This window comes from Phyllostomus discolor, chromosome 3 (assembly GCF_004126475.2).
Source record: "Phyllostomus discolor isolate MPI-MPIP mPhyDis1 chromosome 3, mPhyDis1.pri.v3, whole genome shotgun sequence".
Classification (NCBI taxonomy): domain Eukaryota; kingdom Metazoa; phylum Chordata; class Mammalia; order Chiroptera; family Phyllostomidae; genus Phyllostomus; species Phyllostomus discolor.
In genome coordinates, this window is record NC_040905.2 from 47,509,945 (window position 1) to 47,537,030 (window position 27,086).

The 27,086-nt window shown below is 46.2% G+C and overlaps 1 protein-coding gene across 6 annotated transcripts in view; it reads left to right on the top strand.

The window, feature by feature from the left end:
- Positions 1–27,086, top strand: part of PDE8B (phosphodiesterase 8B) — a 222,423-nt gene that overhangs the window by 115,674 nt on the left and 79,663 nt on the right. For all 6 annotated transcript variants that reach the window (XM_036020447.1, XM_036020446.1, XM_028527169.2 and 3 more), the window contains 6 exons: positions 5,666–5,856; positions 11,133–11,192; positions 13,526–13,583; positions 17,617–17,705; positions 23,805–23,883; positions 25,836–25,976. In XM_036020447.1, the coding sequence (XP_035876340.1) occupies positions 5,666–5,856; positions 11,133–11,192; positions 13,526–13,583; positions 17,617–17,705; positions 23,805–23,883; positions 25,836–25,976 (618 nt within the window). The remainder of the gene's footprint in view (positions 1–5,665; positions 5,857–11,132; positions 11,193–13,525; positions 13,584–17,616; positions 17,706–23,804; positions 23,884–25,835; positions 25,977–27,086) is intronic.

The window sequence follows — 27,086 nt, forward strand, 5'->3', positions numbered from 1 at the left end:
TATTCAGCAAGAATCTGTTTAGTACCCACATCTTCAAGGATCCTTGCGGGTGCCGGCCAGGGGCAAAAAGACTGCATGATGCTCCCTAACAACCCAGAGGGGTCTGGTCAGTCAGTTTCGTTATTCCAAATGCTCTAATTTGGGGGGCAGCGATATGTAGTTAAGTGTTTTTGTGCTCTTCCTACTGACATTACAACTGTCTTTTAAAAAAATCATACCACATCCTAGAGCCTTTGTTTTTGTTTTTTTGCTCCCTTGGAGGAAAATATCTATTCTGTTACTTCACTGGAATCCCAAAAATGTTAATTAGCTACATCAACCAGAGCCCTTAGGGCTTGGGAGGAACTTGATAAGAACTTCTCAGGATGGTTTGGGAGTTCACCAGGGGAAATTTGCTCCCCTGTGAGCACAGGCAGCGTGGGGCTCCACCCCGTGCAAGCTGGCTGGAGCACTGTCAGGAGCAGAGTGGGTGGAAGTGTTGGGGGGAGCGCAGTAGGGGATTGTAGAGCATGTCTCTCCTGGTGAGTAGCTGTGACTCACAGTAAAAGTCATGTTTTCCAGTCTTAGCAAGAAGATAAGAACTTTTGTAGGGGAAATATTATGAGGCACTACATTCATATCAACATAATAACATCTGAAAATCAAGTGGCCTTTTCGGCTGCAATGCCTGAAGCACAGCTCCTCCCCGGTGTGCAGAGCTGCCGTGTCTCCACTTCAAGTGCTCTTCCCGCTCCCCTCACACTGGGTTTTCCACCTGGACTGGGAAACGGAGTCTCACCGCTGTGACCTGCGCTGTTTCCTCCAAGGCAGCACTTCCCTTTAACATTTATTTTTCCATCTTGTGTGGACATGGATTTTTCTGGAACTGTTATGTATCAGAGAGTTTACATAGTAGAGATCATGTGGCCTCCTGGGGGGCTGTTCCTCACATAGTAAGTGGGGCTGCTGAGTGATGGAGACTCAGCAACTCACCGTGGTCAGCGTGTCCCTAGGGTCAGCCCTAATGCTGCCACCAGGTGGTGTCCTCTGCCTAACCCAGCCAATTTGGTGGAACCACAGAGTGGGTTGGAATTTTGGTCCTATATCTTAGGGGGTAAAAATAAAACTGTCAGAGAGGAGGTTACTTAACACAATGATTGCACAAGCTCCGGGGTCAGGCTGACTTCCGTTCAGACCGTGCTAGCCGTGTGGCTGTGGGCAAGTCTCTCAACCATTTCCAGCCTCAGTTTCCATATCTGTAAAATGGAGGTAATGTCTACTTCCAAAGAATGTGATGAAGGGTTACTGCATAACATATCTAAAGCACTTCTAATATAGAAAGGGCTGGCCCTCAGAAAATTCTCATCACACTTTAGCTGTTATTTGCATCACTTTCCTAGGGACAGGTGAGGCTTCTGAGCCATTTTTGGCCAACTGAATTGACCCCTTCTCTGATCAAATTGGTCAGTCCTTTAGTACGATGTAGACACAACTTACATGATCTATACATGCAGTCGATTCTGGAAGCTCCTTGTTACCCAGTTTTGCTTAAAGCCCAAACTAGTATTCTGAAAATTGGATGTTTAAGAGTTGATATTTGTAATCCATTTGGAGATGTGTAGGGCATACCCTTATTTAAAGAACACTAATAATAATGAACATTTACATTGTCATCTTTAGGTTAAGGGAAAGCTAGTTTTATGCTAGTTTTATGCACAAAGTGATTTGTCATAATTAGCCTTCACCAGAGGAAAGTTTTGTTCTAATTTAGCTATCAAAGAGTAATTATATAAAGTAGGCACTTTGCTGCCACTTCAGCCCACAAAGCACTCTGTAAATAACAGTCGTGCAGCGTGGTCAGGGTCCAGTTGCATCCCGCTTTCCAGCATTGCTGTGATTGGCCTCTGCCTGGTTGGTCCTTGGCTCAAGCCCAGACAGGAGTGTGCAGTGCCGCCACCATGTGGCTCCACGACCACACCCAGGACACTGCACAAAAACAGGTCGTTGAAAGAAGGAACCAGCCAACAAACGTGAAAGTGCAGCAAGGAAATGAAAAATGGTCGTGGCAGGAGTGAGATTTGAATCCACTGTAAGTGGGGTTGGAGGAGAAATAGCCCACCGTGGGCACGTGGACACTGCTGCTCTAGAGAGATTCTAGACAGGTCACCAGAGGACAGTAGTCAGCACAGGTTTGTGGAAATAAACGAGGAGAATGGTTGTGATGGAAAGGGCGAACTGCCGCAGAGGAAGCGATGCCAGCAGAAAAACCTGCACACTCATTCAAGGAACTCTGGGGATGTTTTATGGCATTGGAAGTACAGAGGAGAAAATGTTGGAAGCTGATCCAGACTTAGGAGTTTATAATTCACTAAGGCATAGAAAAGATTTTCATTTTGCTTAGTTATTGAAAAGTCATCTTTCTGAATATTTTATGTGGAAAGAATTTTAAATTCTACCCAAAGAAACTCTCTAGTGAGTGCTTTTATAATATGAATACTCCTGTTTTAAAATGTAGGTTTTATTATCATTCAGGTAGGATGAGGCCAACAGATCAACAGATGTCATTGAGAAGAAGTTTGTCCCTCACAGCTCCCAAGAGCGGGGGATGTGCCACAACAAGCAGGACCACAGCGAGAAGAGTCAGGGTTGGTCCCGAGGCAGAGAGAGCAAGGGGGAAATGTGGGCAAGAGCCTTTATTGTGGTTTCTGTGGGAAGAGATGGATGAGGCAGGGTAAGCTGGTTTGGCTGGTCTCAGTCATTTCAGGGAGTCTGGGGCCTAGGGGTGGTCGCTAGCTATCTGTTACCTTGCCCTAGAACAATAGGGCAGGTGGACAGTGGGCCTGAATGTTGGAGCTTGATAAATGAGGTGGTAGGCTATGGCTCTGGGTTGGTTTGCACATGAAAAGTGCATTCCCAAGTCCTTTGCTGTCTCTTCAGGGTCAGTCAGGCTCTGGACATGAAGGCATCAGAAATAAAGCAAATAACAGGGCATGGTAAAGGCAATGCCCCCCTTTCAATCAGTTCTGCCAGTTTCCATGTGAAATCCAGTTCAAGGTCCTAAAATGACCCATAAGGCCTTACCGTGATCATGGACAGTTCTTACAGTGAGAACTTCAGTCTTCTCAACCTCTCACCCTCCCCTCTGTCATACTGGCTTCCTTACAGTTCCTTGAACACAGCAGGCAAGTATCCCATTGTAGAGGCCACTGGAACTGCTCCCTCAGCTTGGAATGCTTTTCCTCAGATAACAGCTTGCCTTGCTTTTCTGTTTCTTTCAAGCATTTGCTTGTATGTCACTTTCTCAGTGAAACCTACCCCAACCACCCTCCTTAATACTGCTACCAGCAAGCCACTCCAACCCCCTTACCCTGCCCTACAGTTTTTACTCAGCACTTACCGCTTTCAACATTCCATGTCATCTGTTGATTTATTGCACCTGTTATTTATGGTTTGTCCCTCCACTATGGCACAGCAAGGAGTCTTCGTTTTGCTCATCGGCATACTCCAAGCAATTGAAAACAGTGTCTGGTACAGAGTAGATACTGAGGAAATATTTCTTGAAAATGACATTATTTTTCTGAAGGTGGAACTGTCCAGTTTTTTAAGGACACATTAGACAGGCAAGGTGAATACCTGTAGTGACGTCCAACAACGGAATACCGTTGTGTTCTTGCATTAGTCAACCCTAAGCCATGGTGGTATGAAGGAAACAGAAAGGGGTGAGCTTCTTGTCCAGCCATCCACAATTCAGCCAAAGAGATGAGGGACAAGAAATTTCATCACCTTTTCTGATTCTTAGGCTCTGCATGTCAGATTTCTCATGTTAGTAGCACAGCTGCATGATTAAAGGGCTATTGACTGCAGGCAGAGAGCAGTTTCTTCCACCTGCTTTTGTTCATGTAGCTCCCTTGCTAATGATTTCATCTGTGGGGCTTCTCTTCACTAGCAAAATCCATGAGGCCATGCCCCACCTCCCACTCCTTCCTAGAAGTGGCTGTGCGGCTGAAGTTTTAGGAACACCCTGGACTGAGGAGTCACTGACTTATGCCCAGAGAGGGCTCTGAATAAGTGGCTGCCTCATGTGTTACTGGCTTGTGATTTCAAGCCACATACTAAAGAAGAAAATGTACAAATCGTGCTGAAAAGGATGATTTTTCTGGAACATAGCTTTGAGACAACAGTAAAACAAATGACATTTATGATACAGCCAGATATTTATTGATGTTAAGGAATTACTGGAGAGGGTTAGGTATGAAATGGCATTGCCTTTTCTTTTTGAGAAGAGCCTTTATCTTTAGCAGATGCATGTGGATGAAATGATATGATGTTCAAGATTTGCAGAAGTTAAACAAGAGTTGGGAGAGTGGATAGGGGTGGAGATGAAACCAGCTGGGCCAGGAGCTGGTTATTGCTGAAGCTGGGTAATGGGTACATGAGGTTTTTTATGTTATTGTGTCCATTTTTTATATGTTGCCAATTTTCAATTAACAAAGCATTTTTAAGATATAATAGTTGGACAGGTTTTTTTTGTTCCTGATTTTAAATGAAACATATTTAGTGTTTCATCATGAAGAATGATATTGGCTAGTGGCTTGAAATCTCTTCATGTTGAGAAACTATCCTTCCTTCCTAATTGTTTAAGCCAGAAGTCGATAGTGAAAAATATGAAATGCTTTATTGATATCATGAGATTATTATGGGTTTCTTATTGGGCCTGTTGCTGTGATGTAGTCTTACTCCTATTAATAGTAAATGCCTGTTGCATTTTGCAGAAACCCCTACGAGTAGCTGTCCTGTCACCCCTCAGTTGTTTCCTGAGCAGCTAGTCGTAAGTGCCGGCCCAGCGCTGGGCTCGGGGTGTCACAGGGAAGGAGACCGGCAGGTCCTTGCTGTCCCGAAGCTCCATTCTAGTGGAGAAGATAGACCATAAACAAAGAAATAAATGAACAAGTCCGGGTGACTTTGTTCACGTAGCTCCCTTGTTAATGTAGCAGAGGGCGAGGCTGTCTCCTGCTGCCCAGCTGCCGGAGAATCTGGGTCCCGGAGCCCAGGGCTGGTGAGGGGAGCACCAGTACTGGGGCTGCGCTCAGGTTGGCCCCCGCAGCTTCATCTTTCATGACCATTCATTCCAGATTCCGGCAAGGGCTGAGTGTCAGAATTAGTTTTTGAGGTGGTTTTGAGTTCCCTTCCTTTCCTGTGACTTTACATGGATGTGAGTGCTAGGTTCACAGAGGTGGGCGGCCTCCAGGTACTACTGTGAGGCAAACGCCACGTGCACTGGGTCCAAATGGGTGTATATGTGAGCATTTGTCTAACCTGTGTTAATTATCCTGTTAATAATTTCACTGCTTAATCTGTTTCAAAGCAAAGTCACTTAGGAATTTTTTTTAAATTGCCACTTCCACCAGAGGGATTGAGCACCTATTGTGTGCTCATTCAAGTCCCACAACTAGGCTGTTGCACCGGTGGCACTGCTCTTGTCCTGCTTGGCAGTGAAGACACGGTAGGCCAGAGAGAGGAAATGCTCTGTTCAAAGACACTGGAACCAGTTGGAGGAGCTGAGATTTGAACCCAGGTAGCTTCCCTCCAGGGACTGCATTTGTAATCAGTATACCAGAGGCCTGTTTTTAATACAGTCTCTAAGGGCAATGCTTTCTGTCAAAACACTGTTTTCTGTGTGTTCCAGGTTCTCCTGATCTTCGCCAAAGAGGACAGTCAGAGCGACGGGTTCTGGTGGGCCTGCGACAGAGCCGGCTTCCGGTGCAACATCGCCCGGACTCCAGAGTCAGCCCTGGAGTGCTTTCTAGATAAACATCATGAAATTATCGTCATTGATCACAGACAAACTCGAAACTTTGATGCAGAAGCTGTGTGCAGGTGCCTTCCTTAATTTAATGTGCTTAATAACAGCCCTTTAACAGCCTAGAATGAAAATCATTTGTCGATGTCTTTAGTTCCATCCCAAATGTTTCTAAAATATGAGTTGGTGTTCTTAAGCAGTATATTCAGATTTCTGTGATGAAAGCTCTAGTTCCTATAAATTTATCTCACCTTTTCTATTTTTCCACATTTGAGTTCTGATGAATTTAGAGGTGTGAGCAGGCACCACTGAAAACTTTGGGATTGTCTTCCCCCTGAGTATTGCTCATATTTCACAAAAAAGCATTAAAATTCATACAGTTCTTATTATACAGCTATGGTTTGGATGCAAACCAGATACTTTAATGTTAATTATTCCGTCCCAAAATGAGCATCAGAAATGTGTGAAATATACATTTTTTCCCTGCCTGACTCAGATGGGTGGATCCTACAGCCGTCAGGGAGCGAGGCAGCCACTTTGCAGCAGCAGAAAATCATCCAGGGATCCGAGCCCGCCCCTCTACCCCTGCCCTGACTTGTTTCCAGAAACCTTGTGCTCTGGGGAGGAAACGCATGCCAGTCCGTAAATAAGTGCAGTCCTAAGAGTTAGCTCTGGGTGAACTGATCCATTTAGCAGAAGCGGAATGCTTTGAAGCTAGACAGGAAGAAGTCACTAATTAAATTCGAGGCTAGGCCAGACTCCAATTACATATGGAGCTGGAGTTTTCTTGAAAGTATTAAATGAAATGAAAGGTAGGGGCGTGGCTTCTGAGCACCTGGGTGCCAGGAGACAAGGAGCCTGAGAGGAGTTTCCTCACGCATGTGTCGCTGTGCTGTTCTTGGGCAGTTTTCAGTTTACCAGAGAAGACTTTTTCTTTAGGAGCCCATTTTATTTATTTGTTTCTTTATTTAGTATTTGTTATTGATTGTGCTATTACAGTTTTCCTAATTTTTTCCTCTTTATCCCCCTTCCACCTTGCCGCCCCCACCCTCCAGCATTTTCCTCCCTTGGTTCATGTCCATGGGTTGTACATATGAGTTCTTTGAGTCCTCTCTCCTATACCATTTTTATCTCTCCCATCCATTTTATACCTACTAACCATGCTTCTTCTTCCCTGTACCTTCCACCCCTCTGCCCCCACCCCCGCCCCCGCATCCCTCCCTTCCCCCTCCCCACTGAGCTCTCTCTGTGTTATGTCCATTTCTCTGATTCTCTTCCTGTTCTGGTTGTTTGCTTAGTTTTTGTTTTCATTGTTTTTCTTTTAGTTTCATTGGTTAATAATTGTAAGTCTGTTGTTCATTTTACTGTTTATATTTTTTATCTTCTTTTTCTTAGATAAGTCCCTTTAACATTCATATTAATAAGGGCTTGGTGTTGATGAACTCCTTTAACTTGACCTTATCTGGAAGCACTTTATCTGCCCTTCCATTCTAAATGAAAGCTTTGCTGGATGGAGTCATCTTGGGTGTAGGTCCTTGCCTTTCACGACTTCAAATATTTCTTTCCAGCCCCTTCTTGCCTGTAAGGTTTCTTGTGAGAAACTAGCTGATAGCCTTATGGGAACTCCCCTGTAGGTAACTCTCTCCTTTCCTCTTGCTGCTTTTAGGATTTTCTCTTTGTCTTAATCTTGGGCAACTTAATGATGATGTGCCTTGGTGTGTTCCTCTTTGGGTTCAGCTTCTTTGGGACTCTCTGGGCTTCCTGGACTTCCTAGAAGTCTATTTCCTTCACTAGATTGGGGAAGTTTTCCTTCATTATTTGTTCAAATAAGTTTTCAATTTCTTGCTGTTGTTCTTCTCCTTTGGCACCCCTATAATTTGGATATTGGAACGTTTCAGGTTATCCCAGAGGTTCTTCAGCCTCTCTTCATTTTTTTGGAAAAATGTTTCTTCATTCTGATCCAGCTGGGTGTTTATTTCTTCCTTTTGTTCCAAATCATTGCTTTGAATTCTGGTTTCCTTCCTGTCACTGTTAGTTCCCTGAGTATTTTGCTTTATTTCATTTTGGGTATCTTTCATTTTTTGACCAAGTTCAATCAGTTCTGTGAGCATTTTGATTACCAGGGCTTTTAATTCTCCATCAGACAGGTTGGCAATCTCATCACTTAGTTTTCTTTCTTAGGTTTTGCTGTGTTCTTTCATTTGGGCCGTATTTCTTTGTCTTGGCACAGCTAATAGATTGTAAGGGGGCGGGGCCTTAGGTATTCACCCCTCTTTGCTCTGCTGCCTGTGGGGGAGGGGCCAGAGAGGGAATGATGCAGCTTGCCTGCTAGTCTCTCTAGCGCACTTTCCAACAGACTCTCATGTCAGACTGAAGTGTCTCCCACCTGCAGCAGCCCCAGCCATAGGCCACAGTCAGCTCTGAGTCTCAGTTTTCCCCTTAAGTCAGTCCCTCCTTTGCAGCTCCCCAAGCTCGCCAGTCAGCCTCGCCCCTCAGGCACCTCCCTGTGGTTTTTCTGAGTTGCCTGCGTGATTCGCCTTAACCAATCTGGTAGTTCTGGTTGATTTTTTCTTTAATTCCCTGGTTGTCAGAGTTCCACGCAGTTTGATTTTCTGGCACTTTTGGTTGTTTATTGATTTTAGATTGGTTGTTATCCTCCTTTTAGTTGTGCAAGGAAGAGAAGGGGTTCTACCTATGCCTCCATCTGGGCTGGAACTCTCCAAACTGTTAAGGAACCTATTTTAAAATGTCAACTGGTCTCAAGTAATTTTATCTTTCTGCATAGGAATATTTGCCTATTTATTGTGCATATTAATAAATAAAATGTATCAAATTATTTGGGGAATATTTTTAGTAGTTAAAATAATTTTTCCTTTTTAAATGACTTTCAGAGTAGAATTGGATTCTTTATAACTACTTTTTCTTGGTCTTGACTGACATTAATTACGTGATTTTGTAGTAAAAATACCACAGTCCTTGGTGCATACATAGAATGATTTAAGACAAGCTCCAGATGTAAAAATAAGAAATTAATGGGAAGAGTTCTTTTAATTCAGGCAAAGGCCCACTTTAGCGGGTAACCTTTGCAATCTCACGGGGATGTGAAGAAGTGGAGTTCTATTCCTAATAAGCAGGCCTCTGTCTGAGCGGCGCGGAGAAGCAGAGGGCGGTCTGTGCGGTTCGGCCCCAGGTGCCCATCTGCTGGCGCGCTTCCCGACTGTTACTGGTGCCGTTGAGCGTGGCCCAATTCCCAAATGCCTGACTGCCAGGACGTGCTCCCAGCAAATGCACATTCTTTATTGTCCTCTGTGGTCCAAGGTCCCTGGCTTTTGAGTTAGACTGGATCATAGCTTAGCATACTTCCCTGGACCCCTGCCCCATCTGTCCCCAGCTTCCCCTTAGTCCTCTCAACCAGGAAGAGGTCCAGGTGGCTCTGACCACACAAGTCCCTTCAGAGGAATGAGAGAGAAGAGGGAAGCATTAGGTAGCTACCCAAAACATGGACGCCATCTCCAAGAATCTGAGCAAGTGTGTGCTCCAGCCCAGTTATATTCATAACAGAGTTTGAGCTGCTTGCCCAAGGCCTACCCCTTTGAATGTAGCCCAGAAGTGTACTCTTGACACCTCCCTGGGGAGGAAGAGGCTGAATGTAGATGAGGAGTGCTCAGTGTTTCCTGAGAGACAAGAGCCCAGCCCTGAAACATTGTGCATCTTTTTCATTAGTGCCAACTGGTATCTCTGCTGAGAATTCAATAGGCTACTAAGCAGAAAATGCGTGTAGTGTCACCTTACCAACCCCGTTCTGTGTGCTGCATGGAAAGTAGACGGTGCTCCTGCCGGAGGGCTACTGACTAGTCCCCGGCCTCGCAGTTTGTTACGGCCTTGTCTGCAAAGGTCCTTGTCATTCAGCCACCATCCATCCTCCAGGGAAACCCTCACTTCCCAGGAATATGGGGCGTGTTCTTGAGCCTTTCACCCTCATAGAATGAGGTCTCAAGGAATAGGAAATGGGGAAGGTACACTTTTTGAGAAAGGTCAGGAAACTCTGGAGTTGAAGCAATACAAGCTGGCTGTCCCTGGGGGAGCGCTAGAACACACATGTTCAAGAGGAGACGGTCTGAAGTCCCAGCAGCTAGGGAGAAAAACAAGTATCTGTTGCTTCACACACTGTTCGGGAGCAGCCCTGAGCCCTCTGCTCTTGAAGACAGTGTTTCTCTTTCCAGGCATCTCAACATAAGCAGAGGCCAGGCCCAGGAGGGGGTCAGAGTGAGCAGGCTCATTTGTGCTAAGATTCGAGTGTGTGGCACTTTATTAGAATTCATCCATTTCAGGACCCTTGACCAGAACAGTGCAAGTCTAAACTGTAGCAGTCACAGCACATTTTCTAAGGAGACTCATTGACCTCCACATTCTTCATCCCTATGTGTTATGATCCTGCTAAATTCCTAGGGAATAAACTAACTATGAACAGGTGGTCGCAGTGATGACAGTTGCCATATTGCAACATTTCTCAGCCCCAGTTGGTGACCCAGTTGTTTACAGTATTTGAGGGCGAACAGCAGGGCCACTGGAAAGCCGGGGGGGCTCTGTGCACCATTTAATACATGGTAACCCGCATGCGTATATCCAGCTACCGGGGAGAGCTTTCTGTCTTTATTATAAGGTCAGTCAACTTTCTGGACTATCTACTATTTTAAAAGAGAAAAGATCCAACCCAATTACCTCCCCAAGTACAAACTGATAACTAGAGAATTGTAGGATTGCCAATTGTTTTGCAGGGTGGAATTTCAATCAGAAAACATGGAATTTAAGTGGGATTTGCTGGTTTTTGAAGTGGAAAATTGGCAGATCTGACTTGCTGGATAATTGCCTGGGAGTTAAAAAAAATCCTTTTTTTTTTTAAATAACACAAAGAGATCGTCCTAATCCACAAGGGCATCTTTCTTTGTTGTCTTCCACGTGTTTCCAGACTTATCCTGTTTTGTTTTTTAGTTTAATAGACTTTGTTTATTAGAGAAATTTTGGGTTTACAGAAGAATGTGCAGACAGTACAGAGAGTTCCCACCGTTCCCATGCACCCCCTGCCTTCCAGTTCCCCTCATTGTGAACATCTCTCATTCATGCGGTACACTTCTTACAATTGTGTAACGTTTTTCAATTACAGTTAACATCCCATCGTACGTTGGTTCCAGGTGTACAGCATTCGTGGTGCCGTACTGGTGACACACCAGACTTGTTCTTTAGAGGAAGATTTGCTTTTGTGCCATGGGTTTTCAGGGGGATGCCGTTTCGCATTGGTTTAATGTAGCAAAGCCCAGGTCACCTGGTTTGACTTGGCACCTTCTTGTTGCAGGTCGATCCGGGCCACAAACCCCTCGGAGCACACGGTGATCCTCGCGGTGGTTTCACAAGCGTAAGCGCACCTCCCACCCCTGCTGGAAATAGTGCTGTCCTTTCTGAGACATTTGTCTGATGTAATCCAGTTTTGGAGCTGGCAAAGCAATGGGCATGTCCTCGGCCCCGCGGCACCAACTTGAGATCATGCTTTGGGGGGGTTTTCTTTGTTTTGTAAGTTTTCTCTCTGTCACATCTCACTGCTGTTACCTCATATTCATACATCTCAGGAAAAAGTGGGTACTTCATTATATGCTAGACATGAATAGAAAGTCTGCGGAGGAGGAGATCTGGAGAGGACGTGATTCTAGCTTATCTTTTTTCTTTAAAGAAAAGAGACGGGGGTGGGGGAAGAGCTGGGAGAAGGCTTGCTCAAGAAGAAACAAATGGTAGCATGAGAACAAGAAGGCGCATTTGTAAATCCACTGCAAGAAAAGGGATGTGCAGTTTACATTTGGGGACAGTTATGTGGCTAGAGGCAGGACTAGGTTGCGTGCCAGTGCTGGAAGGCAGGAAAGAGGGATTAAGCTGTCGGCATGAGATTGTGGGGTGAGAAACTGGTCTGCCAGGGTTAGTGTCTGAAATGGCGGACACTTAGAATGGAAGATCTAGAAGGAAAGAGGTGTTTGTACAAACCACAGTGGAGGGGATCTTTGCAAGTATCAAATGGGTTCCAATCACTTAACAGCCATCATTTGCTTTGGAGAGAGTAAGATCTAAAAGGCGGGCCTAGGATCCACTGGACTTGGACGCATTGTGGCAAATGGCACAGATTCTGCAAGGCAGGAGCTGATGGGCCAGTCACTCAGGAGAGCTTAGGTTCCACCCCAAGTAGCCGGAGCCAGGGGAGACTTGAAATTCTCCACTGCAGAGCATGTTGGTGCAGTGGGGAGTCCTGGCCCCAAAGTTTGGGCCTGACCGAAGACTTCTCCTTACCTGATACGCCTCGAGTCTCATGTTAGGAGTCCACTTTGATACCTTCCATGGGCTGTGGGGCAAGGAAAATGAAGAAACTGTCCCCATTAGTTCCTTCCTGGTGGGAGGTGGCACCTCAGGGGACTGAGTGAGGGAAGCTGAGATGGGCAGTCATCCTTCTTCCAGCTGATGTTTTATCTTCTGGGGCCTCAGGGACCCTGGGCATGGACACCAGAAACACACCAGGCCACACGGCACACCCCCCCAAGCCTGGCTGATTCCACAGGCCCAAGAACAAGGCACTCTTTTAATTTCCTACTCATACAGCAAAAGTGTGTGCTTGTCCTTGATGAGTTATGGTTTGCTGTGGCTTATTATTATTTTTCCCCTTTTTCCCCTATGGTTTAATAAGAGGTTTCATAGATGGAGAGAGTAATGATAAAAATGAATACTGAGTTTGTGCCACTCAGCTTATGAAATAAACATTAATAATAAATAGAACGTTATTAATACCTTGAGAAGCCATTTTGTACCCATCCTGATTTATCAGTTAGCAAAGGTGGAACCTTCAGTCCCGAGGAGAAAGGGAGTTAGGGAGGGCAGCTTTTCCCTGGACAAGAAATGCCACAAATAAACACTGGGATTTCTCTTCCTGTTTTCCATCTGCTCCTCCATGCAATCCCCTCTGTTCCGTTTTTCTTCCCTGTTTTCCAAGGTATATGTAGCATGTCTCGGGGAGTCTTTTCTCTCTCACAATGGTGACAGCCCAGCCTGTCTTCACAACAAGCCAACCCACACCGCCCCCCCCCTCCGCCCCCATGAGTTCTCACACTGAGTTCTGAGACCCAGCTGTAGGCTCAGTACAGGAAACCTTCCCATGAAATGAATGGTAATGGTCAATTTTTGTTTTCCCCTCTTCCTTTCTAACTTGGCATCAGTGATGACAAGTCTTTCTCATTTGGCTATTGGCTGAGGCAGCTTATCATGGCTGTTGTCTTCCTCACGTTGAAAGGTGGACCCTGCTAGGTCTTGGTGGCGGGGGAGGGGGGCAGTGGGAGTTGTGCTTTCAGAAGGTTTGGGGATGGCAGAGAGGACAGCAGTCTCTGGGATGAGTGCTGCACCTACCTTGTCCCTCTATGAGACTGCTCCCCTACATTTGCCCCAACTCCAGAGGGCAGCCCCAGGCTGGAGAGAGCCGCTGACAGGCCTTCAGGCACGCTGCTAGTTTTCTCTTCACTGTTTTGGTCCTTTTTTGCATCTGGAAGTCAGATGTGGGGGTCTGGGTCCTTGAGGGCAGGTGTACCCTGTGGGCACATGCTTGTCAGGAAGCCACTCAGGGGGCCAGCACCACGGTCGCCTCATTGCTCTCTCCATGTTTCAGTGCGAGGAATCCTGGTTTGTATCTGCTGAGTGACCACATTTTCTGCTTTACTGCAGATCGGGCGACCACGAAGAGGCCTCAGTCCTCCCTCTTCTTCACGCAGGCTTCAACAGGGTACGTAGACGATGAGCCAGCCCCTCCCTCAGGGGCAGGCAGCTCATCCCTGACTGTCCCACAGCAGTGGAGGCCAGTGTCTGTGGAGAAGCGCTGAGGGCCTTGAGCCCCGGGATTATGAAGGAAAGAACTGTTCTCGGGTGGTAATGAGCACCTGCTAGCTAGTTAAGCTTCTTTTCCTTTTTTCTTATAACTTCATGATGACATAAAGCACATCTTATTATATCGGGCTGAAATTCTGTGCCCCAAAGTTATCTCACTTGAATCAGCCCGGTCAGTGAGAATCAGGGTGTGCATGTGGTTGCACATGTCCGCTGAGTCGGCTCCCGGGGCTCGTTCGTGTGCAGCAGGCGTCCTGTGAACTCCTGGCTTCAGTCGTAGATTCTCAGAGCAACGGCACGAATTAGACTGCTGTTCAACTGGAAAACGAAGATGGATTACTCCAAGGAGACTTACCAACAAACTAAATAACTAGGCAGGCTTGGTATCTCAGGTCTTTTGGTAGGAATAATCTGAACCTCAAATAGATGGTGTTATGCATTCTGTTCCTTCAAAAATAGGATATTGCCTTTGCCTTGTGACGTATGAAGATTCTTTTGGGTGCTTTAAGTAACAGTGCATTGCAATCCCTGGTTTAAGAAAAACCCTATCTTTGTTGTAGGCCACAGGGGAGCAGGAATTGCTGTGAGCAGCAGTGCTGTGCTTGGGTTGTTTTCCGCTCCCGTGTGGAAGTAGCTGTGCTCTGTCATGTGTCCAGGCAGCTCCATGGTTCACGTGTGTCCCGGGAATGAACGTTCCTAGTCAGCGGCGTCACTCCCCTGACTCTCCTCTTATCCATCATGGCATCTCTTGGAGGCTGGCGTTTGGCTCTGAAAGCTCTTCTTCCATGTTGTCTTGATGGGAATGCACAGAACGATGCTTCTGAGTTCTGGAATGGAAAAAGGGAAACTGGTAGAGAGGCCTGGGACTTCTCTCCTTACAATGATCCTTTTCTGAAAAGTAACCTGAGGTTACCCACAGGTTTCCTAGCTCTTCTGTTTGACGCTGACCACCCCACTGCAACCCAGCCCGACGTCATCCTTGACGTCCGAGGCAGGGCCTCTCAGAGTGTGAGGTCGTAGGTTCTCCCCCTCCTGGTGCCCCACTGCTGAGAAGAGCAGTGACACACTGTGGTGATATCCATGGGGACCCCTGTGTGTGCTGGCAAGCATCCTTTCGGAAGTCAGCTTTCAGTCCAGTGTCCTGCCGCTGACTGGTGTAGAGGAGTGACCCTGGGATCGTACGTCTACTCACAGAAAAGTTCAGGGGAAGCAACTGTCCTTTGTGGGCTGAAAATGCAATTAAGGAAATTTAGGAGGGAAAAGTTCCATCGTTCCTTTTTGCATGTTTTGTAACTTGTGCATGCTGTTCTAGAAGGTTTCATTGCCTTCTGTTTGGATATGGTGCTACTTTCTGCAGTCAGCACGGAAAATAAAACCCCTGGTGGGAGCGTGAAGCGTGAGGCCTGCCACGGACACCTGGTGTTCTTTAGGGCCGGGTCTGCTCAAGGCCTCTGCCAGCGAGGTCACGTGCCCCCAGGTAGTCGGCGCTCTTCCCGAGGACGCACACGGCACCCACAAAGGCTCTCCCTTCTGAGTTACTGTGCCACGAGATCAGCCGAAGTTGCTCTTCAGGTGGCTGGTCTCCTTTTTTGGGCAAAATCTTGTCTTTGGCAACTCTCTAGCCAAGCACTCTTCCAAATATGCCAGCAATTCTGCCTTCCGTGCGGTTGTTTCCCATCTCTGAGTTGTTTTGATTGTATTAAAGCATCTGCTGAAACTCTGCCCTGTGTTGCTAGCTAATTGGCCAGCGCTTCAGACGATGGGTCCCTAAGTGGGGATCCAGGAACAAATTGTGCCATGAAATATTCCACAACTCCACTTGAAGCCTCGGTAGCTCTGTGTAAGTGGCCAACTGCATGATGATCAGTCTACTCTGAGCCTTTCAGAAACCTGTATCTTAGCAAAGGGCAATCGCCAAACTGCATTTTTATATCAACGTTTGTGTCCCTCTCTTTTTATCTGGAATGATGCTCATTCAGTTGACTGAGTATTCATGGACCACTTACCATGTGCCACGCGATGTACTAGGTGTGCCAGTCAGTTTTCCCCCTGGAGAGGCTTCCTAAGGAAGAAATGGAGAGCCAAGATGGGTTTGTTTGGCTCCACTCTAGGTTACTTAGTGCATCCTCATCGACGAATGAGAGACTGAATATTTTCTCCATTTTCATAGAGGAGGAAACAGGCCCAAAATGACTGAACAGCTTGCCAGAGCTCACACTCACAGCAAGTTAGAAAGCAACCCCCACACGGGGCCCACTGAGGTAGTGTTTCTCAAACTATGGAACTTTAGTGTTCCAACAGCTCTTAACAGGTGTTCCTTTGCAAAAGACTTCTGTGGTCAAATAAGCTTAGGAAACCAGTGAGGACTCTTTCTCCTCCACCCCTGGGAATGCACAGTGCACGTTGGCAGTGGGGCACATGAGCACATCAAACGACCTGAGAAGTCCTGTATGAAGGACACCTGCCTCAGCTTCTGCAACCAGGGCCCTGGAATCTGAGTTTTTAGCCAAAGGCCCAGGTCTCAGCATGTTGAGGTTTGAAGACCACTGCTTTTGATTCACCCAAATCATTTCAGAGGTAGGGGTTTTTAACTACAGTCTTGAAAAATCCCCCAAAGATAAGGCACTGGAATCCTCCCTTACCTTACTTGGTACATGTATTAAGTACCAATTTGTACAAAATCCTCCAGTGTTTAGAAAACATCACCTACAGAAAGCTGTTTTTCACTGCAATGGAAGTTCTTAAACTTCAAGAAAAGTAAAACATAAAAAACTATTTCTTAGCTGTGGCTGGTGTGGCTCTGTGGATTGAGCGCTGGCCTGCAAACCGAAAGGTTTGATTCCCAGCCAGGGCACATGCCTGGGTTGTGGGCCAGGTCCCCCGTAGGGAGCGTTTGAGAGGCAACTGATCGATGTATCTCTTGCACATTGATGTTTCTCTCCCTCTCTTTCTCCCTCCCTTCCCTCCTCTCTAAAAGTAAATAAATAAAATCCTTATTAAAAATTATTTCCAAAATTAATGACATCTGTAGCTTATGACATTATCAGTGGTTTGGGGGTTTCTCTTTATATTTTTCTGTATGTTATATAATTTAAAATTAATGTATATTACTTTTCTAATTAGACATAGACACCAAAGTTTACTTTTAAAGCTTCTGTCTTAAAATAAACCAGCCTAAATCTGTTTACTCCAACATTTCCAAAACTTACTTTATCACAGATTGTTTTTCGTATATTATGAAACATCAGCTAACAATGTTCATAGGCTGATGTAGAATCTCCACCCATCCAGGAGCTCATCCTGAATCCAACCATGTTTAACTTCACACAAAAGAAGAGAAGGTACTTCCTCTCTGTGCACGTTCATGACGTCCCCTCTTTCCCTCGCCCTTCCCAACTTCCACCTGCAGCAGTCATGGGGCCCAGGGGCACAGAGAAGTTGCGGCTCCAAAAGTGCTCCCCACGAGGAAGCCATCCCCACTGGATAGTGGCAGTGTGTGTGCGTGTGTGTGACAGACAGACACGGGGAAGAGAGCACAGTAGACACTCAGGAGATGAGGCAGGAAGCAGAGAACAAGGGCCCCTCCCCTCCAGAGGGGTCCTTCCCAGTGTGGCACACACCCAATGTGTGTGGTGCTGGGTCTGAGAAGACTTTCATTAGTGCAAGATAAAGCACAGGCATTTCAGTAACTAACTGCAGTTTTCCCACCTTTGTTACACAGGAAGTTAAGCATACAGTACTACCTGCTCTGTTGTTTCTCATGCATTTAAACAAGCATTTCAGACACCTTGACAGCTGTGTCATTCCACCTAATCTACTAGTTGTCTTATGTAACAGAGTTACTGGAGTAGGAAAAACTGTTCCGTTTCTTTATTTAACTCTCCAAGAAGTAATTGTATATGTCTTATGTATTATCTTTGCTTTCTTTTCAGAGATTTGTGGAGAATAGCAGCATCACTGCTTGCTATAATGAACTTATTCAAATAGAACATGGGGAAGTTCGCTCACAGTTCAAATTACGGTATGTAGTTAAGTAAGACAGGGCACAAGGCTGGTTACCATTTCCTCAAAAAAGCTCGTCTGTCATCAGGCTGTTGTTTGCAGGGTCCTGGCTCCGTCACAGGGATTTTGAAGCCATTAAGCAGTAATGGTGTCTGGTAAACAGGAGAATCTAAACGGGAAGCCCTTTGTTATAATGAAATAAATTAGAAGCATTTCTTATTTGACAGTATTTTCCACTATTTACAGCAGTTTTAAAATTATATCCCGAGCAAAGTACTGGTAAATTTTTGTAAAATTAGATCAAGATTAAGAATAGCCTTTGAGGATTACTTGCTGCTCTCAACATTTGCAAATCCTCCGTGGGTTGTTATGGACAGGAGCAGACCTGGGGATATATTTAGTATGCTAACTGTAATAATTGCTGAGCAACCACAGCACCAGTTTCACGAAGGCTGTCCGTGGCCCCCTGTGTGGGAAGTATCTTCAGGAATCTGATTTTAGGTCTTTGAACTGGTGCAGAGTGCTTTAAGAGCAGCTGCTCCCTGGTACTCGCTTCTGGGTTGGGTTCACCTGAGTGGCCGGAGCTCTGGGTGGTAGGCGTTTTGCTTCTGGGACATCTTGGGGTGTTGAAGTCCAGGGTCACACCTGGTTTGGCTCAGGCTCCGGTCCAGTACTCTCCCAGGACCCTGACTCTCTCAACTTGCCCCCCTCAAGCAGAGAAAGAGGAAGGGACAGAGGGGGCCCTGCCCAACTTGTGGTCCCTGGGAGGCCAGAACCCAACAGCTCCGGGCTGTGGGATGCCAGAAGGCCCCTTGCCTGGCTTCCTTCTCTCGGGCCAACTACAGGTCAGGATAGTATCAGGCTCAGAAAAAAAAAAATCTGATAGCATCACCCTGTAATGATTATACTTCTTATTTTAGTTCTTCATTTGCACTCAAAGGTAACTAAACCCTTTTTTAAAATTATTTTTTCTCAGTCCTGTGGAAGTAAAATGGTTTAGCATAAATCCACAAAGGCCATTCTTCTGGGGTGCACCATGGCCAAGGAGGGTGCCTTTTGGTGGCTAGAGAGCTTTGAGAAACAAAGTGTGTGGATAAACAGTGACTTTCTTAGGTGGGAGAGTATTTTAAAAAATCTCAAACAATGGAAATTTAGGTATTTTAGCAGTTTTTGGTGAGTAATATTGCCAAAAACTTTGGAATATCTATATGCATAATTAGGTCCCTTGGTTTCTTTGTATCCACATATTTGTTAGCTTTGGAGAAATTCATAGAATTTTTAAAGAAAATCACAGTGCCTTTACTTCAGAAATTTATTATTTTTACTATTACACATTCATTGTCTTTATTCCTGGGGCTCTTTACTATTTTTACCTGAGGGTAAAAAGACTGTACCTGGTTTTTTAGATGTTTCCACAATGAATAGAATTAGAAAAAGAGGGACTTTGTTTTGATTTAAATCTTTTATTGTGTATTATCTACAACAAAAATGAACAGATACCTTATTGCTTTAGTAGGTAATTTCCTCATTTTATTTTAAATAATTGTTTGAGATTTCATAAGCAACATTACATTGATGGCACATGTAAGGTGTCAGAAGGTGCTGTGTCCACATGTCAGGTGTGGACGGTGAGTGGGCAAAGACAGGTCTGGCAATTGGGACTAGCCATCCCCAGCCAGCACAAGGACGTGAAGAAAGGACTTCTGGCTATTGCGCTCATGAAATCTGCTTGGAGTCCAAGCACTGAAAACTTTTCAAGGTCTCATCAAATTAGGAACTTAGCAAATTTCTAAGTACTTAACACTATGTAAATCCCATAACTTCTCACTCCTCACTGACTGGAGCTGGCTGAGGCAGTTGGTCATAATGAAAAAGGTCAAGTTCTTAATACAAATCAGTGTGACACTGGTGAACGGACTTGACCCAGGCAGGCAGTGGCCCCAGGAAGGTGGGTCTGCCAGTACACTAATCTCTTACCTCCCACACCTGCTGATGCTTGGTGGGTAAGGAACATCTCTTCCCAACCATGAGCAACCAGTATGAGAGCTGCGCCTGTGTGGGGTGGGAGTGAGGGGGTGCGGGTGAGGTTGGGGGTGGTAGTGTTCTCCAGAAGAGGAAGCCAGAGGAGGACAAAGTGGTCGGTTTCTTCTGTTGCTTTTTGGCTGGTTGTGCCTCCACTGTCTCCAACCTCTTTCCCTTTTCGGACGAGTGGGGGTGTGTGCGTGGTTTGGCTCTCCCTGGGTATACTAGATCTGGGTCCAGTGGGTGGGGGCACGGTGACCCCAAACCATGACCTTCCCGAGGTCCTTAGGGCATCCAAGGACCTCTAAAGCCTCTACCTGCCTCCCAGAGGCAGGCAGGCAGCTCCATCACTTGCTGCAGACTGGGAAAATGAGGCTCTTTATTATACAATGCCAGAATAATTATAGTCTAATTATATAATACTTTCCCCTGCAATTCCGCCCCCAGCTGCAGCTAAATATGTGACATTGCTGGCATTCTGCAGGGACAGCCTGTACTGCAAGGATGGTGTTGGATGCTGAAGGCAGATACTTCTGTCCAGGACTTCATGTGTGCTGGCCATACTTACTGAACCAAAGGGGGAGACAATCAGGATCATGGGATCAAACAAAAACTATCTAGTTTTAAAATTCTGTTTTATAGAATAACTTTTTTAAAACAGGAGAGCTAGATCTCAGTTCTGAGTGCATTTGATGAATCACTTCATGGGGCAAAAGAATTCATGAAATGGGGACTGGCTAGGGAAATAGGGACAAGAGATGACCATTACCTCTGACTCTGTGCCTCTTTATATGAAAAGAACTTTGTTATCCAAAATACAGGTAGGATTTCTCTACTTACTGGGAGTTGAAGCTGACCAGTTTAAACTAATGCAATGCCAGCCAGGCGTCACCGTTAGTCTAATATCTGTTATCCCGGAGTACACCCAAAGCATCATGCTTATTTTTCTTCAAGTCTTAAGAAGGTAGCAGGCCCCAATTTTAGAAACAATCAGTTTCTAAACAATGGGTAAAACTTTGTATTCCGTGGAACTCTGAAGCTCTCTAGTATTAACAGACATGTATAGAGTGCCGACCGACACCTGGGCTCTGAGTGACAGCTGTTGTGTCACAGGAGAAACCCACCTGTGGAGGCTCAGAGTGGCCGGCCCGACTCCATCACTGCCCGGGAAGGTGCTGACCAGTAGCGAGTCCGTGACCCCGCGCTGCCTCCACTCCTCACTCCCTGCCCCTCCCAGCCCCCTGCGGGGATGTGGATCTGTGTTCAGAGTCTTCTCTCTACAAGCCGCCACCTTGAGCAGTCCTGTCCTTGTCCCAGGTGGCCTCTGTTTGTGTGTGTGCGTGTTTTGTCTGAGGAGACTAGAGCCCCTTTGGTAGGGACACAAGAGATTATGGGCGACCCGCCACCTCGGCCACAGCCGACAGAGGAGAACACTGAGACCCAGGGAGACCCGACACCACCAATCACAGCACAGCCGCTACCGAGTGTGCTGGCAGTGGCTCCGGCTCCGGGGTGGGATCCAAGTCCCACTCTGCCGTCGTTGGCAGCACTCTGCACCCCACCACATACCGCTGTGTCCTTTATGGACTTCAGACCCGGGCCTCTGTAACACTTGCCTTCCCTCTGGACCTTCACGGGCCCTTAAGAAGAGGAGGGGAAAATGGTTACATCACCTGCACTTCAGGGGTGTCCCCACCAGGGTTGCTTTTGCTTGTGCTGCTCTTTCCGATTTTCCAACTTCTTAACCTGAAAGATACAAAAATACATTTGAGGTACAGAGTTACAAGGTCCCCTAGAACAGAAAATAAATAAAACAAGGGCTTTTCCGAGTGAAGAGTATTAATAATTGATATAAGCAATTAAATTCCCAAACTCTAGGAACAGTGATTCAGGGTAATTGCCTCGTTTTGCCACTGGTTATAGAACCATCAGCCAAACTGGTCTGAAGCCTCGATCCACAGGCTGCGGGTGAGGAGAGGTTCCCCCTGGGGGAAGTGACCTCTGGCCCCACCCAGGTCCCCTCACCTCGCCTGCTGATAAGTATTTGCTTTGTCCCATTGGGCATCGTACTTATTGACAACTTTATACTTTGTGAATAATCACACAATGACCATTTAGTAGATAAATTTTGGAGATTGGAGCTAAGATCTTTTATAAAGTAGCCTCTTAAGTTGACAAAAACAACAGTACTTCGAAGTACCTGTTTACGGACTTAGATGAGACACATGGGTACTTATAAAAGATACCTGGACAAATGAGAAATTTATCATTTAATATATATTAAAGGAATTTGCCACTTAAAATTTTTGAGAGCTTAGTTTGGCAGCTTCCAGAGGTGAGGAAGCAGCCCGCAGAGGGTGTGCCCCAGATGGCCAGCTCTGGGGAGCAGGCGGCGCTCCCCTGCAGGGCCCACGTGGGGCGGCCCGGGTGCTGGGAAAGGCTCCCACGACCGACCATGAGACCAGATCTTGTTTGCTTCTTCCTGAGTGGCAGTGCAGTGGCAGCTTTGGTAACACTTTTAAACTCCTCTTGTCTCCTTTTTCTCCTACTTTAAATCATCATACTTACAAGTACAGAGATGCTACTAGGACAGTACACAGCCCAAATTAGGTAACCTGGAGCAAGTTAAAAAAGAAATTTTACTGTGCCCATCAGGGGTCTCAGCTGAGTTAGGTTTGTAGTCTCCTCTGCACACCCACATCGTAATTCCTTATTTTACTCACCCTTCCACATCCGTTTAATACCTTGATCTCCACAACTGCAGGAACACTATCTTTCATCTTTCTTTGGGCTAAAATCCTTCACTCCCCATATGGGTTACCTTGTTACTTACTACTGGTTTGTTACTTCGGTTCTTGGTTTGGTACTTCAGGTATAATCATGAGAAAAGACAGGTTATGATTCACTTTTCAACAGCAGCCTTTGAAAGCCTTAGAGAACAAAGAAATAGTACTCTGGGATCTTACAAATAATGAGCGCCGTGTGCTGAATTCTTGTATTGTCCTGAGTGCTTTGAGAGATGCCTCATGTAACTCGTTTTGATTCTTACCACCTCCTGTAAAATATGTGTTAATCTCCTCATTTTGTAGAAGAGGCAATTGAAGGCCAGTGGAAACAAAACGTTGTCCAAGGTCCTATAACCGGCAGAACATGGAACCAGGTCCCCCCGGTTCCTTCTGCCCTGTGCCTTGTAAGCGGTTCGAACAGGATGGCAAAGTTAGGTGCCATTATGAGTGGGGGAAAAGTAAATAACACTTTTAATAGTTTGTTTCATGGAACATCCATCCAGTAAATCAACATCTTTTTTGTAATGGGTAAGAAAGCCTTCACTGGTATTCTTTAAACAGCCAGTACAAATAACAAAGCTTTAAGAACTAGTTACATACTTGCTGTTCAACAATAAATAACTTACTGTATTTGGAGTTGGTCTAGATTTGGAAGATAGTTAAAATTCTTTCCAAGAAACTGAGAGAGCAAAATGATTTCAGATGTTCCAGATACGTAACCAAGGTCAGCAAGAAGCCTGCCCACCTGCAGAGCTGTGTAGTTACCCAGGTGAGGGGATCTCCGACGTGTCTGCCTCTCCTCACGCCAGCGGCTGTGATGCACAGGCTTGTTCGAGGTCAGGAGGGAAAGGAGATGAAATGTTTGTGTCTGTTACAAAAGGCTAGCCTACTTCAGATCCAACTTGGGCTTAAGCAGGTTTTCGTCACTGATAGGAACTTGACTTCTGTTTCATGCACAGCACAGTCAGGAAGGATGTCACTGGTGCAGAGCGCGGGGGACCCACAGACAGTCCCCCAAACCTTCGTTCCCTGGTCTCAGTAGGAAGGTCTCATTCAGCGTGTGTGTAGTTCATTTCATGGTCCATGAAGATTTTGTGGTTACAATTCTTCTTTTTGTATCATATACATAGAAATATATGCTTTTGTTTGTTCATCTAGTTTGAAAGCCTAGGTTGTTTTATTTTCCTCAAGGCAATATCGGAAGGTACATAGCTTTAATGAATCTGAGGAACTGTTTACTTTGATAAATTAACAGATGAAACGCTAATGGTTTTGTAGCAGAACTAACATCGATCTTTTGCAACTTCCAGGGCCTGTAATTCAGTGTTTACAGCATTAGACCACTGCCACGAAGCCATAGAAATAACAAGCGATGAGCATGTGATTCAGGTACGGAGACACCTTTTATCTGCAGATGTCAAAACAGAACCTTTTCAGTCTGAGCTATGCTTTTCCCAGCACTTGCCCATAGTCTCACATTTTAGCACATTTTAGCACATTTTCTTTGGAGATGAAAATATCAGCATATTCAAAAAATGATAGACTTAAGCTAAGAATTAGATATTCAGTAAGAATAAAAATTTATTCAGATCAGAGCCTGTGATTTCTCTGACAGAGGTGGGATAAATTCTTTGCACCATCTGTGAAGACAGCGTTTATGCAGAAATATATCAGAATTGTACAGCAAATGCTTGTAAGTGCCTATGGGAATGAAATATTTTCTTTTTTTTATTTGTCAATTACCATTGACAGTCAATGTTTTGTGTTAGTTCAGGTGTACAGCAGAGCTGTTGGGCAGTTAGATAATTTGTGAAGTGATCCCCCCGTAAGTCTAGTGCCCACCTGGCACCACGTGTAGTTATTACACTACTACTGACTATGCTCCTTGTGCTGTACTGTACATCCCTGTGCCTGTTCTGTAAATATCAAGTTGGACTTCTCAGTCCCTTCACCTTTTCCACCCAGGCCCCCAACTCCCCTCCCACCTGGCAGCCACAAGTTTGTTCTCTCTATGAGTCTGCTCCTTTGGGGGACAAAATATTTTCAAAGGTACTCATTTATTTGCCTACAGTTCGTATTCTCATATTAAAGCACTCTAAGATGCTAAAATCCCCTTCCTAAGGAAATGTGTATAGTAGACAAACCGTTGTTGAAATGATATCATGTTATATTTGTTGCAAAGTAAGACATTTATACTTTAGACAGACTCTGAAGGGGGGCTTGAAACGCACAGTTGGTTTGCACAGCGGCACTGATGTGAGGAGCACTTGCTTTCGTCCGTAGAGACCAGCCAGTGTCCAACCCAGCGGACCCCTGACAGACAGAGCCCCACATTTGCTGTGCTGCAGCCCCCGCCCCAGTGCACACACAGACACCCCCGGCTCTCACGCCGGACCGACAGCGGCAGAGCCCGCCACGCCCAGGCCCTGTCATCGTCGTGCTCATGAGGTTGTCCCTTTTCCATCCAGTGACCCTATGAAAGAGACGTAAGTGCACCATAACAGGGACAGGAAGGCAAAGGGCAAGCAACTTATTCCAGGAAAGCCCCAGTGAAAAGTATTGAAACCAAAATATGTAGCCATATTTTTCTGACTCCAAAGCCTTCCCACCTGGTATCCTGTATGTATGGAATGTTCTTCTGACTGTTCTTTGAAATGGATCTGAAAGTGTCCTCATATTGCCGCCTGTCGCTGGCCCACCTGGCCATGGGTCAGCACCCCGGACCGCAGAGAAACCAGGCACATTTCTGCTGCAGACCAAGCACACGTCTCCATCTCTCCCACCTGTTCCCAGGCTTGAAAGTCAGTTCTCTTTCTGAAACACGTTTGCTTTGCCCCTCCCTCCTTCACAGCGGGCAGCCTGCTGGTGACCCCAGCAATGAGAAGAGGGGGCGCCCTGCTCTCTGTTCACCTTCCTAAGTTGGATTCTGACAGATGGCACCTTTCACAGGGACCAGAGTCCTCCATTCCACAGGGTGCACCTGGTGGTTAGAAACCCTGTGCCTCTGTGAGAGCTGGTACAGCGATGCTGTCACAGGCGTTAATCCCCTCCCGGCCTTTACCATGAGCAGGAGCAAATGGGCTGATAGCAGGTTTTTTCTTGGGGACCCTTTCAGGCCCCTGTAAGAACCTACCAGCCCTATGAAGATAAAACGAGAGCGACGAGGAAGAAGTTGAACAGAGGATGTTATATGTAATGGGGAAATTAAAAGGACCTTTGTGCTACGGAGTTGGAGGCGGTCCTGGGTGGGCTATTCCAGCACGCCCCTCTGTGTCCCAGCAAGCACTCCTCTGGAGTGTACAGCTCCTCTGAACTGACTTGTAACCCCTTCCCATTCATAGTATGTCAACCCCGCCTTTGAAAGAATGATGGGCTACCACAAGGGCGAGCTCCTGGGGAAAGAACTCGCAGAGCTGCCCAAGAGCGACAAGAACCGGGCAGACCTCCTCGACACCATCAACACGTGCATCAAGAAGGGCAAGGTGGGTGAGGCCAGCCGAACAGACCCACACGCCCTCCCCGATGCGCTGTCTCTCCTGTGGGTTTCCACGTCACGTCTTTAAGATTGGCTTCTTTAATAATGCTATAATTAAATACAGCTTGTTTGTATTTGTGAAGCGAGTGATTTTTGTATGTCAAGCAAATCTGGTGCTTATTGTGATGATAGAGAATCTGGTGATCTTGTTTAAGGAAATTTCACCCCACCTGTCACCGCTGGAATATCATCCGTGTCTCCGAGCAGAGTCCCGCCCATGGAGCTGTTGTGTGTTCCTTAGCTTATCCAGTGTTTGGGGAAATAGAAGCATTTGATGTCAGTGTTCACATGGAGGCCTAGTTTTCCTGTTGCTCTTCTCACCACAGCTCAGCAGGCATGGATAGCTCACATCTCCCTGCTGCTCCACATTGTCAGGGGCTCACTCTCGGCCCCAGGAGATGAAGGCAGCCAAGAGGTGGTCCCAGGAGGTGCCAGTGCAGTAGGGACCTTCCCTCCGTCCCCACCCCCTCCAGAGCAGCGGTGCCCTGGAGCAGGGGCTGCCTGTGTGTTTTCTATTAAGCATTCAGAGTGCTTGCTCCCATGCTGTTTCTTTCATCTTGCTTTCTCTGATGTGAAGTAGTTAGATAGCATCATCTTCATTTAATGGGGGCCAGTGCACAGGAATAAAATAAGTTTGGTTTATATGTGATGGCCAAAATTAATTTTAAAAAATTGGGGCAGTGAGGCTGAAAACAGAATGTTTTCAAGTACTCCAAAAAAACTGCCATGAGGACACTGCCGCACAGGTAGGGGCCCTGAGAACATTGCCACATACCTGGTGACCCCCTAGAACACTGCCTCACAGCTGGGGCCCCCCCACCCAAGATCACTGCCGCACAGCTGGGGGCCCCAAGAACATTGCCACACACCTGTTTCCCACCCTGAGAACACTGCCGCACAGCTGGGGACCCTGCTCCGCATCCCAGTTAGCCATCTTGTGTGGGAGGAGCAGGAAAGGCCGCAGAGAAAAGTCACAGGCTCTGGTTTAACCGCTCCCTCCCAGAAACTGCGGAGGTGCGGTAGGTCCCCCTTGAAGTCACCAGGGTCTTCATCCCAG